Source organism: Penicillium antarcticum, assembly GCF_028974205.1.
Source record: "Penicillium antarcticum strain IBT 31339 chromosome Unknown utg000010l_segment0_segment0, whole genome shotgun sequence".
Taxonomy (NCBI): Eukaryota; Fungi; Ascomycota; class Eurotiomycetes; order Eurotiales; family Aspergillaceae; genus Penicillium; species Penicillium antarcticum.
The window spans coordinates 1-14,421 of record NW_026695308.1 but is presented as its reverse complement, the minus strand read 5'-3'; the positions used below and the strand labels follow the sequence as shown (position 1 = coordinate 14,421).

The following is a 14,421-nucleotide window of genomic DNA, read 5'->3' as shown; positions in this document are numbered from 1 at the left end:
GCAGCCCAAAACATCTGCTTAATTTGCTTCCCCCGCGCTAGAACCATTTGAACCTGATGGCCTTCTTCCGAATGCTGAAAAAGCTGATCTTTCGGACGCGTAAAAGTCCATTCTTGACGCTGGCCAATGCCACGTTCAACCGTACATTCGTCAGACCAATAGACGCGGGCCCAATCCTCTGATATAAAATGCTGATATTGAAGAGCCCAGCGAAGACGTTTCTCGGCGTGTATAGGCGTCAATGCCGGCCGCTGCATCTTCCTCCATTTTCGAAGGCCCATTTCGTGGGTTAGACGCCAAATTGACATACGGTGGACTTTAAAATCAACCTCTCCAAGTAGATCCTCGATCAAAATTGAAGGCTTTTCTTGTATAATATCGTAGATATGGTCACGATCCTCTTCAGTAATCTTCCTCGGTAGACTTCCGCAGAACCCAGTTTTCGACCCAATTCTTGGCATTGCCAAGAACCCAGTAACCCAGTTTCGACCCAGTTTTATGCATAAACACGTATAAATGATACTAATTAGGAAAGTCTTGGTATTTTTATGTATTTTTATGCAAAAAACTGGGTTATATATTTTGAGATGACTGGGTTTTGGGTCCAAGTCTTCGACCCAAATTGGGTTTTGCGGAAGTCTATTCCTCGGCTGGCCTGAGCGTGGAAGGCTTTCATGCTTTTGACGCTTTGCTTCTTGGGTAAGCGTATATTGGATGGTTGAGCGTGGAATGTCGGGAAAGCGCTGCTTCTTAATAGTCGTAGCACCCCAGCCATTTGCAGCATGTAATTCGCAGATCACCATATACGAAATCATGACCACGACTTACCGCAACCATGCATTAAAAGAGCTTAAATATATATTTTGCTTATAGAGAATTACCTTGGCATGCCGAATGTTCAACGTTTATTTTGATAACTTGAATATTCATAGAGTTATGGTCGTTTGAATCTGATCATATTTGAGGCCAATGCGCTGATATAAGCATACACTAAACCTATTTGAATTTCGTGGTCAAAACTAAACCCTTTTCGAATTTCGTGGTCAAAACTAAACCCTTTTTGAATTTCGTGGTCAAAACTAAACCTCTTTCGGAACACAACTTACTTTTATCTGATAGATTCGATTTTAGGTTCGATTGCTATGCTGACTGGATTTTCTCGGGGCCCCTATTCGTATCATTGAAAAAATAGAGGCCTTTCTCGCCGCAGAAGTTCGCATCGAGAATACCCCCACTAGCTTATTATGGCACAACTATCAGACGCTCCAACACGAAAACGAGGACGACCGCGAATATACACGTCTGCTCAGGCAAAACAAATATCAAATGCCACGCAACGGCGGAACCGGCGACAGTTTACCCGCGCTGTATATCGTGACCAGCAATTCGACCAGCACTATTCCGCCACAATACCCCTATCCACTGATATCAATGAACCATCGTTAAGCTATTTTCCTCCGGGGGAACTTTCCATCGCGACCGAGGTTGAGCAACTTCTACCAGCTCTCAGCCCGGACCTTCTACCGTGGGACTCATCGATACCTAATATTCCGCCGATAGATAACGGGGTACTACTAGAATCCATGAGTGATATAGCCAATAGTCCTACTCAAGCAATCTCTCCAGAGAGTGCACAAGAAGAGACCACCCAAGCCAGTCTTATACCAGGGGTAACTGAAATTCCGGTTCAAGCGACTGGGCCGTTTGTGGTTCCACCTCCTGATCAAACCGAAGACGCAACAACTAATACGGCTATCTCTCAATTAGCCCAGCTTCTTACTGACCAGCTCCAACAACACCATGGCTGCTGCCGCCAGTGCCATACGCAGCAGGAGAGTGAACATGAGATACAGCATACGGAGCATCTCGGTCTAGGAGAGTATCTAGACCAGATCCAGGCAGATGGAGGATACCCCGATGTTCTTAGTGCCGCAACAATAGCTAGACGCGAGGAAAACCTGGCAGGAAAGACTAGCGCAACCCGAAAACGCGAGATCTATACCGGGATTAGTTCAGTCACGCCTAACACTCGTCCAGTCCACCTCTGCCTTGCAGCCGACCACCAGCCAGAACGCCCGACAGCGGTGACTTTTGATATCGACAGTATTGTTGGCTTCGCGCATAGTCTAGCAGTGGCCAAACTTGGAGTGCGGTGGAACTCGACTCAGATGCCTGTCTCTGACCTTCGTTCAAGCCTACATCTGAATCCTATTCCTGTACACTATATTGGAAGCAATGGTCGCGCTCATCATGTCCGACGGCCGGTGCATAAGATCCCACATTATACGTTTGGGCGGTTGGTTGGGTTTGAGGATATCTCACTTTACTTCTTATTCCCGCGCCTCTACCGAGAAGAGCAGCAATCTAGTCGCCTCCGTGATGACGACTTTCGGATCTGGATAGACCAGATACTTCTTCCTGCAATTTACCGCCATCACGACAGCTCACTCGTCCAGCATTATCCTTCGAGCTTTGACCACAGCCGGCTGAACGCTACGGCCCGAGGTGTTGAGATACGCTCGCAGCGAGCGGATCCGGTCGCTCGGGAGCAGCTTCTATTCTATTTTCTCCCACCAAATGCCCTCTCGCTTGTGTGGGCAAGTATTTTAGAGACCATCCAGAGCGCTGGACTACAGCAATTCTCGGACGTGACCATCCTCGTCCAAGGGAAAAACCTCAAGACATTGACCAAAGCAAATACGTGGGACGGTATGATGCAGGAGTTTGCCCAGCACTGGGGGAACACGATCGACGAGTCTTATCTATCCGATCAATTCTACATCGATATCGGGAAAGAGACCTGTCCTACCGGGGCCTCACAGGTTGGTGGCGTTGGACTCCTCGCATCCAGGCACCGTTCGGACAGGGAGCCTGGTGCAAACCAACTAGTGCCACAGACCATCCTCTGGCGGCGATGCTGCTTAGAATCGTATGCTGAGTGGATTGGGCAGCAGTATCCTCCGGAGTCTCCACGCCCAAAACGGCAGTTTTATCCGATCAGCCTCCTCCACGACTCTGGCAGCCTCACATTAGAGACGCATCGATCCGCCCCGCAGCGGCAGGCAGGCCTTCTCTACACGCAGCTTTATTCAAGTGTGAAGGAGGTTTTTGCGGCAGGGGACGTATACCCATTTACAAACCCGGCCCTCGACACCTTAGCACTAGATCCCCAGCTACGTAAGACTTGGCAGCATGTCGGGGGAGGTCTCAGCCATAACCCTATCCCACGGGGGGTGGTGGAGTCTGGCAGACTCCAGGTTGTGGTTATTCCTTAACTATGGCAGGAAAAGTGGGTCGCACGCCTGACTTCAATCGCCTGACTCCAGGTTCTGTTTCATGGCCGATCGGTCTATAAATTTAGGACGTTATAATAGACTATCTAATTTATATCCCATTTCAATTTTAGAGCCAGGAGTTATTCATGTGGCGAGAAATTCGCGGTTGAAAATCGAAGATGTTTTGATGGGGTGCGCCCGGTTAACGTACGATCGGTGCCTTAGGCATCATTAGTAGGGTTTTGGACCATATTCGTAAAGCGGGGTTCGACTGATTCAGGGGTTTATTTCATGTTTGCTATAGAACTTGACGTTTCTTGGTATAGAACTTGACGTTTTATAACAACATTAATAGATATCGCACTTGCAGCCGTCAGAATGGAACTTGAACTTTTTCACCAGCCATCAACAGACCCAGTTATTGTCTGTAAGCGATGCCAGTACGCAGTTCGGCCAAGAGAGGTTTTTCGACACCTTCAAGGCCCCAATCACCGAATTGGGAAGCCAATTGCTCGGCAGATCAGCGAAGCTATTCAGACCTGGCAGCGGGCCCAAGAGTGTGACGAATGGCAAACTCCGACCGTGGTAACAGACCCAATCCCCAATTTACCGCTTTATTCGGACGGTATATTATGCGGGAAGGGCCAGTCCTGCGAATTTACTGCTCGGTCAATTGGCACGATGCGATACCACTGGCGTGAGTATCATGATTGGGTCGCACCAATAAACCGTGGCGGCTATAAGAAGCAGCCAGGTCTCTCAGCCGCCGAGCAACAGATTCAGCAGTTTACGAGTATAGTATTCTGCCAGCGCGTGTTTCGCCAGGGGGTCGGATCTCATTATACCCGCGTACGTACGGTCGGAGCAGAGGTAGACCCCGAAGCCGAATTAGCACCGACCGTACGTAGTGATCAGGTTTTGGACCAGATCGAACAAGCATTCCTCGAGAAACAAGAACAGCCCCAGTTGATCGAGGCTAGTCAGCGTGACGACGCGAATCCATGGCTTCGACGGACCCAGTGGGCCGTGTATCTACGTGGAATCGACCCCCAAGACTTACGAGACAGCGTCATGGCACCCGATACCGAATCGGCCGATCCGACCGAATTAGCTACTTCCGCTATTTGGGATTCGATGGCTACAGTAGCCCGAATCAGCCAGTTAATTTGTACAAAAACTAGCCATTCCATTCGCACCGAGGCCGTCCGTACGGAGCGGGACCGATTGCCGCATCAGCCATTGCAAGCGTACATGGATGCCGAGAATATCGAGAGACATACGATCCCATGGCAGCAAATCTTGATGTTTTTCGTGCGCACGCAGGCATCGCATGAATGGGCCAGTCCATATTACCGGTTTTCGAAACGGCAGCGTTTAGCGTGGAATACGCTTTGGAAACTGGCCCAGCCGGGATTCAGCGCGCCAGCCAGTCCAGCCAGTCCAGTTAGTCCAGTCAGTGCTAGTTCCGACAGGGCCAGTCCCAATAGAGCTAGTTTCGATAGGGCCAGTTTAGATGACAGTAGTCAGCGAATCGCCAGCGAATCAATAGCGAATCGACGCATCAATAGCAATTCGCCGTTTCAACTAGCGCCCATTGACACCGCGTGTCTAGACTTTTGTATTGAGCTTCTGAACCATCGGACCAAGGTGGAAGACTACGAAAGTGCGCTGATTTGTGCCACGGCAGTGCTTGGTCAGGGCGAGGCTGGCTAGCGTACCGCGCAGAGCTATCCACCCATTTTATCGAAGCTTATTAAGATCGCACGGTTCATGGTGGTCCACAAGGCGTTGAAGCTAGATCCGACAGCGGAGATAATGCTGTCTCAGCTTACAGAGCATCAAATGGCGGGCGAATGGGATACCGAAAGTCCACTAGATTCACCTGAATTCGCATTTTTGACGCCGCCGACGCCGACATCCAACGATGACTTTTACAATTTCGAGACTGGCCCAGTTCCAGTATCGACCCAGTCATCCCATTTTGTCCAATTCAGCCAGGCTCAGCAGGGCCAGCGGTCATTTCATGAGTGGGTGGCTGAGATGGTCAGTCAATTTATGGTCCGTGGAACGAATAGCCCGATGCAATGGCTGTTGGATCTCCGTACTTACGGCTTGAAGATCCATTATAACAGCACGACAACAGGCCACGTTGGCTGGATGAATCAAGACCAGCTATTGTATCAGCAATACAACTTTTCCATGGGGGACTTCCGGGGTTTCGTCCACGGGCTGATTAGTTCGACACGGCAAATACTCCGTGACGAGCTATTATTGAGCACGGAGACTGGGTCAGTTCCCGCGATTCCGTGGCGGGATATCTGCGATGATCCCACAGAGACGGCCCAGGGATGGAGTTTTTTGAATGACACCCGTACGCCGTGGCCCGTGGCTGGCAGTGAATGGATGATGAATCGAGTACGGCAAGAAGGGCTGTTACGGCATCGTTTTATTGAACGCAATACAGGCCGGCTACGAATTGCAGCGATTGACGTGTATCTTCAACGGGTGGCCCATTTTCGGGAGAAGCTTGCTATTGCTGTTCATGTCAGTGGGGGCCAGCCAGCACGTGCCCCAGAGCTATTAAGTATTCGACATTATAATACGAATAGCGGCGGCCATCGCAATATTTTCATCGAGGATGGGCTAGTGGCATTTGTGACGCAGTATCACAAAGGGTTTTACGCATCGAATGACACCAAGGTGATTCATCGGTATTTACCCCGGGAAGTCGGTGAATTAGTGGTCTGGTATTTGTGGCTAGTACTGCCGTTTGTCGAGAGATTGGAGGCGTACGTGGAGAAGGTACGGAGGATGGGCCATTCTGAAATTGAAGTGTAAGTCATGTGGTCCATTGGCCACTGAAGTGTTATATATCGGAATTACTGGGTTTCCATTATATATCGGAATTGCTGGGTTTCCATTATATATCGGAATTACTAGGCAACTAGCCACTGATCCGTTATATCACGTTTCGATGCTAATTCCAATCAGTCATCAGAGACAGGCGTTTTTATGGCCCCCCGACCCCAGTACCGGCCGGGATTGGTCATCCGAAAGACTCCGTGAAGTGCTGAAGCGTGAAACCACCATTGGACTCAATGGGCACGCCATCAATTTGAACGCGTATCGTGATATTGCTATTGGCATTAGCCGTCGGTTTATGCGGCCATCCAGCGTATTCCCGAACAACACGCGTCAGGACGTACGAGCGGAGGCATCCCAAGAGGATGACGAAGAGAGCATGAATGCGGAGCAATGGATGGGCCACATTGCCGATCTGCAAGCGGCCCATTCATCCCACGTGGCCGGCATGATTTACGGCCGTGGGATCACCGAACAGCCCGGTACGACGGCCCACCGGCGAGAGATGTTTCGGCTTAGCAGCACCGATTGGCATCGGTTTTTAGGGTTTGTGTCCACGGATGACGGGGGTGCCGAGAGCGCATTAGGACTGGGCTAGTTTTCGCCGTGGCAAAAAGAAGCCGAAATGGGCCGTACAGAACGTCGATGGCAACTGACCTAGGCGGCTATAGAGCCCGAAATGCAACGAATGATAGGGAATCGCGCGGTGCGGCTTCGGGGGGTGCAAGCACCGGCGTTGGAAGCTATTCAGCAGGGCCAGAGTCCGGTAGTGGCGGTGATGCCGACAGGGGGTGGCAAAAGCTTGCTATTCATGCTACCCGCGTGGATCAGCCCCCGTGGGGTAACAGTGGTGGTCGTGCCGCTAATCGCATTACGCGGAGACATGGTCCAGCGGTGCCAGCGACTCGGCATCTCGTGCGTAGAGTGGGAGAGCCGTCGGCCGGCCGATCAGGCATCCATCGTACTCGTGACACCCGAATCGGCCATTACAGAGGATTTTATGACGTTTTTGAATCGACAGCGTCTCGGCCATCGGCTTGATCGGATCGTGATAGACGAATGCCACGTGGTGCTCAATGATCAGGCCAATTTCCGGCCCGCCATGGCCCAGCTAGGCCGTTTAATCGTGGCTCAGGCTCAGATGATATACTTGACCGCTACGCTGCCACCCACCGCGGAGGATCAGCTTTTACAGCGATTACGGACGACGCGAGAGAAGGCCCATATGTTTCGAGCGCGGACGAATCGGACAAACGTGGCATATCGGATCTGGCAGCCCACGCTGTCGAATCGATATCGTAACAGCTACGATTGGATCGAGAGCCCCGACGTGATCAGCTTTATCAGAGACCGTATCACGCGCGCGCGTATGCAGACAGGCCGAGTCGTGATTTACGGGCCGACCACCAAGACGGTGGAGCAACTAGCCCAGCTGATTGACAGTGAAGCGTATCACAGCCGCACGTTAGACCGCAAGGGCGTACTTGCCCGCTTTCAGGCCAATGCTACGGGGGTAGTAGTGGCGACTAGTGCGCTAGGAATGGGCGTGGATATCCCCAATATTCGGAGTATCATTCATATTGGACTTCCCCGGAGTTTATTGGATTACGCGCAAGAAAGCGGACGAGCTGGCCGAGACGGGCTACGCAGTGAGGCCATTATCATCCAACCCGACGGGTTTGAACGGCCAACGTGGGATCCCATTCACGAAGACCCAGTGAAGGCGGATGTCGAGCAAGACCGACTGAACCGATATATATATCAAGGATGTTGCCGACGGGTGATATTGGATGAGTATTTGGATGGCCACGTACGGCAGTATTGTGATACTACGGAGCAGCGGTGTGATCAGTGTGATCAGAACTGGCAAGTCAATGAAGAAGTGATGAGCGAGACGGCTAGTGAGACAGCTAGTGAAATGGCCAGTGAAATGGCCAGTGAACGTGAGAGTGACAGGAATGGGCCATTTCCAGCATCGGATCCCATGGTTTTGTCCCATGTTTTGAATCAGTCAGCGGAGACCCCCGTGCAAGCATTATGTACGGAGCCCATGGAAGACGTCCAGTATAGCTCCGTGGAGAGAGGTCAGGGTGTCGAAGAACTGAGCCAGTTTCCAGCCGATTCGGAAGCGAGTGGCCAGCGAAGTGACAGCGAATCCATTGGATTTCGGTCCCAAGTCGGATCCGTTAGTCCGATATATCGCCGGAGTATTGAGCCAGTGATACGCCGTCAGCCAGTAATACGCCGTCAGCCAGTGATACGCCGTCAGCCAGTGATACGCCGTCAGCCAGTGCAGTCAATTCAGCCAGTGGCAACGCAGTCAATTCAGCCAGCGGCAGTACAGCCAATTCAGCCAACAGCAATACAGCCAGCGTCAATACAGTCAATTCAGCTAGCGGCAATACAGTCAATTCAGCCAACAGCAATACAGCCAACAGCAATACAGCCAACAGCAATACAGCCAGCAGCAATACAGCCAGCAGCAATACAGCCAGCAGCAATACAGCCAGCGTCAACTTACGTGCCAACACAAGCTATTGAACGTTTCCAGCGCCAGGACCGAGAGAGACAGGCGGCCCGAGTCGTATACCAGGAAGCCCATCAAGACATTGCTAGTGAACTAGAGTTTTTGCAACAGCAGGCCCAGTTATGGCATGAACGATGCTGGTTTTGTACGCAGCGTGGACTCGATGACCGGCATGATTTGTACGAGTGTGGGATCCAGCCCCGAACTAGTCAGGATTCAGCCAAGAACTGGTGGATTCGGGTACGCCGGCAGATCAAATTTGCCGCATTTAGTGGCTGTTACGGGTGTGGAATGCCGCAGACGATTTGCAGCCGTTTTATCAATCCAGGGAGCCAGGGGCATTGCGTTTATCGGGGGTTATTGTTATCGGGGCTGGCTGTTATGGTGTACGGCGAGGGAAGTGAGGAGATCAAGGAAGCATGGGCACGCCGGTTACGTACGCAGGGGGTTTATATCGATGACGAGAATGGGCTTGTACGGTTTTTGGGGTCACGGCATGACGGAGACACGGTGAAATTGGTACACGAGTATATTTGGCTTCGAAAGCAGTGGATCGAGCGTGGCGAGAGGGTATAGTTTAGAGGATTGGAATATAGCAAAGGGACGGTAGTAGTAGTAGATATATAGGCTTAGAATCAGAGATATATATAGTGATAGCAATTAGAAAGTAGTAAGAATAGGGTATTATTATAGAAGAGATCATAGGTGACAGCAATTAGAAAGGAGTAGTATTAGAGGATTGGAATACGAGATATATATAGTGATAGTTATTAGGAATAAGTACTAGAAGTAGGGGACTAGAATATAAGATATATATAAATAGTACCGGCCATTAGAAATAAGTAGTAAGAATAAGGAACTATTATAGAAGAGATAACAATTAGTAGCGATTAGTAGTATAGAGGGTGAGGGTTTGTAGTCAAGGGTAAGGGTTTGTAGTCAAGGGTGAGGGTTCGTAATCAAAAGGAGAGGGTAAGAGTTATTATCAATAGGTCAAAAAAGCAATAAATTATGACGGCTGTTAGAATATAGTAGTGAGTATAGGAGCTTTAGAAAAAGTGTACAAGTAGTAGTAAAAGGGTGAGGGTTAGGAGTTTAGAGGGTAAGGGCTAGCGGTATAAAAGGTAAGCGTTGTAGTAGTAGATTGGAATACGAGATATATATATATGATAGAAGTTAGAAGTAGTAGAAGTAGAGGATTAGAATAAGAGATATAGATAAGGCGTGATAGCAATCAGAAAGAAGTAGTACGAATAGGGTATTAGTATAGAACTAGTGACGGGTATAAGGTATAAAGGAGAGAGTATAGTAGCTATATAAGAATTAGTAATAGGGTAGTAAACGGAAGAGGGTGAGAGTTATTATGAATAGGTCAAAAAAGGGATAAAGTGTGACTGCTGTTAGAATTTAGGAGTGAGTATAGGAGGTTTAGAAAAAGCGTATAAGTAGTAGTAAAAGGGTAAGGGTTAGGAGTGTAGAGGGTAAGGGCTAGTAGTAGAGGGTAAGGATTAGTGGTTTCGAGAGTAAGGGTCAACGGTATAGAGGTAAGGGTTGTAGTAGTGGATTGGAATACGAGATAAACATAATGCGTGACAGCAATTAGAAAGTAGTAAGAATAGGGTATTATTATAGAAGAGATCATAGGTGACAGCAATTAGAAAGGAGTAGTATTAGAGGATTGGAATATAAGATATAGGGATAGTTATTAGGAATAAGTAGTAGTGTAGATAGTGAGGGTTAGTAGTTAAGGGGTGAGGGTTAGTAGTAAAGGGGTAAGGGTTCGTAGTCAAGGGGTGAGGGTTAGTAGTCAAGGGGTAAGGGTAAGAGTTATTATAAATAGGTCAAAAAAGCAATAAAGTGTGACGGCTGTTAGAATTTAGTAGTGAGTATAAGAGGTTTAGAAAAAGCGCATAAGTAGTAGTAAAAGGGTGAGGGTTAGGAGTGTAGAGGGTGAGGGCTAGTGGTGGAGGGTAAGGGCTAGGGTGGAGGGTGAGGGTTACCGGTGTAGAGGGTAAGGGCTTAGGATATTCAGGTAAGGGTCAACGGTATAGAAGGTAAGGGTTGCAGTAGTGGATTGGAATACGAGATATATATAATGCGTGACGGCAATCAAAAGAATAAAAGTAAGGATTAGATAAGAATAGATATAGAGGACAGAAGTAAGAGGTAGAGATTCCAATAAAGAATATATAATCGTGACAGCAATCAGAGAGGAGTAATATTAGTAAAGAACTAGTGACGGCTATAAGGTATAAAAGAGAGAGTATAGTAGCTATATAAGAAGTAGTAATAGGGTAGTAAACGGAAGAGAGTGAGAGTTATTATAAATAGGTCAAAAAAGTAATAAAGGGTAACGGCTGTTAGAATTTAGTAGTGAGTATAAGTAGTAGTAAAAGGGTGAGGGTTAGGAGTGTAGAAGGTAAGGATCAGTGGTTTAGAGGATAAGGGTTATAAGTATAAAGGGTAAGGTTAGTAGTGTAGAGGGTGAGGGCTAGTGGTGTAGAGGGTGAGGATTAGTAGTATAGAGGGTAAGGTTTAGTGGTTTAGAGGGTAGGTTTAGTGTAGGATATTTGGAAAAGGCGTATATAGGATTTAACGAGAGAGTATAATAGATATAGAAATCATAGTATAGAGGGTGAGGGTTATCGTAGTGATAGCAATCAAAAAGGAGTAGTAAGAATCGGGGATTTGTATAGAAATAGTGACGGCTATAAGGATTAACGAGAAGGTATAGTAGACGTATCCGAAGTAGTAAAAGGGTAGGCTTAATAGTGAAAGGTAAGGGTAAGGGTTATTGTAGATAGGTCACAAAAGGTATGAAATATACTAGTAGTCCGGATTTAGTAGTGAGTGTAGGAGGTTTAGAAAAGGTGTATATAGAATAGGAGAGAGTATAATAGACGTATAAGTAGTAAAAGGGTGAGGGTTTTAGTATAGAGGGTGAGGGTTTTAGTATAGAGGGTGAGGGTTTTAGTATAGAGGGTGAGGGTTTTAGTATAGAGGGTGAGGGTTTTAGTGTAGAAGGTAAGGGTTTTAATAAAAAGGGGAAGGGTTATTATAGGTAGGTCAAGAAAGGCATAAAATATGACGGCCATCAGAATATAGTAGTAAGTGTAGGCGGTTTAGGAGAGGTGTATATAGAATATAAGAGAGTATAGTACACGTATAAGTAGTTAAGGGGTGAGGGTAAATAGTGTAGAGGGTGAGGGTTAATAGTATAGAGAGTAAGGGTTATTGTAGGTAGGTCAAAAAAGGCATAAAAGGTGACGGCCGTCAGAAAATGGTAGTGAGTGTAGGAGGTTTACAAAAGGCGTATATAAGATTCCAAGAGAGAGTATAGTGGACTTGGAAGTGATAATATAGAGGGTAAGGGTTAGTGGTGTAGAGGGTAAGGGTTATAGTAGTGGAAGGGTAAGGATTAGCGGTGTGAACGGTCAGGGTTAGTAGTGTAGAACGTAAGGGATATAGTGTTATAGGATTTGCGTTATATAGATAGGTCAAAAAAAGCATAAATTGTGACGGCCGTCAGAAAATAGGAGTAGGGAGTATAGTAAGCGGAGAAGTCATAGTAAGAAGTAATAGTAAGAAGTAATAGTAAGAGAGTAATAGGCAGAGAAGTAATAGTAAGGAAGTAGGAGACGTATAAGGTGTGAAAAGGCTGGGAGAGGGGATAGGTAGAGTATTTAAGTACGTAGGTTAGATATTTCGGGGTAGAAGCCCGTAAGGGGGGGCGTATAAAACTAGTACAGCGCCAATATATATCGGTTAAGTAGTGATTTTATCCATTTTAGCGTATAGCACCGGCTTGGTGTACGGGGTTAGTCCCATCATATAGGATAGTATAGTCGGAGGTTTGCGGTAGGCAGGCCCAGTGTCAAAAGTTCGGATTTCGCCATCAGTCATTTATATTTAGGTTTTACATTGAGGTTTTTTCCGGAGTATTTTGTAGGTTGGCGGAAATATATATCACGGTGTAATAGGTGAAGCAGTAAGATATATATTTGTTATAGATATATCAAATATTGGGATTTGAATATTTTGTATTGATATAGCGGTAAGTGGTATTATCAAGCCGTAATAGTCAATTTATATCATAGTATATATAAGTTAGTAAAGCGAATTGGATTCAAATAGCGGTTAGAGGGTAGGGTTAGTATTATAATAAGGGAGGAGTTTTGAATTCGGAGAGGATAAGAGTAATAAGTCGAGGTAAGGGGTTTATAGCGAGAGTATTGGTATATATTCCAGGGATATATTGTATTAGGGTGAGATAAATAAGGGAAGGGAGTATAATAGAGGTAAAAGGTATAATATAAGGTGGGTATTAAGCATAGTATTATAATAAAGGATTCAATATATAAGGTAGAAGGAATTCCGAATAGATCGAAGGAAGGGTTAGAATAGTAAGAGGGGGGAGGGCTTATAATAGTAAGAGGGGGGAGGGTTTATAATAGTAAGAGGGGAAGGGTTTGCAATAGTGATAAGGGAAGGGTTTGCAATAGTGATAAGGGAAATATTTAAAATAGTGATAAGGGGAAGGGTTTATAATAATACAAGGGGGGAGGGTTTAAATACGTCAGAGGGGGAAGGGTGTATAATAGTGATAAGGGGAAGGGTTTATAATAATACAAGGGGGGAGGGTTTCAATACGTAAGAGGGGGAAGGGTGTATAATAGTGATAAGGGGAAGGGTTTATAATAATAAGAGGGGGGAGGGTTTAAAATAGTAAGATAGGGAAGAGGTTTAGTTAGTACATAGGGTATAGGTATAATATAAGTAATAAAGAGATTAGGTAGATAGTAAGGAGATAAGAGATATAAGATTAGTAGTTAGATATAGGTTAGTGATTATTTCATAGATTAGGAGGGGTATAAATAGGATTATAAGTCGATAAGGGGGATTGATAGAATTAAGGGTATAATTATAGTCCGAGGTATAGGAAAGACATAACAAGGGTAGTAGATATAGTAGAGGTAAATCGGGATATAGTAGTCAAGGTTTCAGAACGATTAGATTGGACAATTCGGTAGATCGCGAGGTAGAAAATTCGAGGATATTCGAGGGTATAGTCGGAGATATATATTCGTGTAATTCGATTCAGTTATATATTATACGGTTGAATACATATTCCAAATTGCAATTCGAGGATATATATGTAGATTGAATATCGGATCGGAAAGGATTATATCGGTGATTCAAATTGGGATAAGATTGGTAGGTAAGAAGGAATATAAGCAAGATTTGTGTTACGAATAAGGTAGGGAATATAAAATGATGGATAAGGGGAGTAGATAATACGGATAAGGTCGAGGGTAATAGAGAAGATCGAGTCGGTAGAATAGAGGGGGAAGATAAGGGTGAGGGTGAGGGTGAGTAGTATAAGGGTAAGGGTGAGAGTGAGGGTAAGGATGAGAGTGAGAGTGAGGGTAAGGATGAGAGTGAGGGTGAGAGTGAGGGTAAGGGTGAGGGTGAGTAGTATAAGGGTAAGGGTGAGAGTGAGGGTAAGGATGAGAGTGAGAGTGAGGGTAAGGATGAGAGTGAGGGTGAGAGTGAGGGTAAGGGTGAGGGTGAGTAGTATAAGGGTAAGGGTGAGAGTGAGGGTAAGGGTGAGGGTGAGGGTGAGTAGTATAAGGGTAAGGGTGAGAGTGAGGGTAAGGGTGAGGGTGAGGGTGAGTAGTATAAGGGTGAGGGTAAGGGTGAGGGCTTAGGGCTTAGGGCTTAGGGCTTAGGGCTTAGGGCTTAGGGCTTAGGGTTTAG

The 14,421-nt window shown here is 46.7% G+C and overlaps 2 protein-coding genes across 2 annotated transcripts; one reads left to right on the top strand and one right to left on the bottom strand.

Moving 5' to 3' along the window:
* Nucleotides 1–1,244: 1,244 nt before the first annotated feature.
* Nucleotides 1,245–3,165, top strand: N7508_011035 (uncharacterized protein; the record flags this gene model as incomplete). Its single annotated transcript, XM_058469095.1, has 2 exons — nt 1,245–3,104; nt 3,160–3,165. 2 exons carry the CDS (start codon nt 1,245–1,247, stop codon nt 3,163–3,165), a joined length of 1,866 nt encoding a protein of 621 aa, XP_058314073.1.
* Nucleotides 3,166–13,846: 10,681 nt separating this feature from the next.
* On the bottom strand, nt 13,847–14,365 carry N7508_011034 (uncharacterized protein; the record flags this gene model as incomplete). The annotated part of the gene is made up of 1 exon (XM_058469094.1): nt 13,847–14,365. A coding segment is annotated over one exon (519 nt), but the record flags the coding sequence as incomplete, so codon positions are not given.
* Between the last annotated feature and the right edge of the window lie 56 nt (nt 14,366–14,421).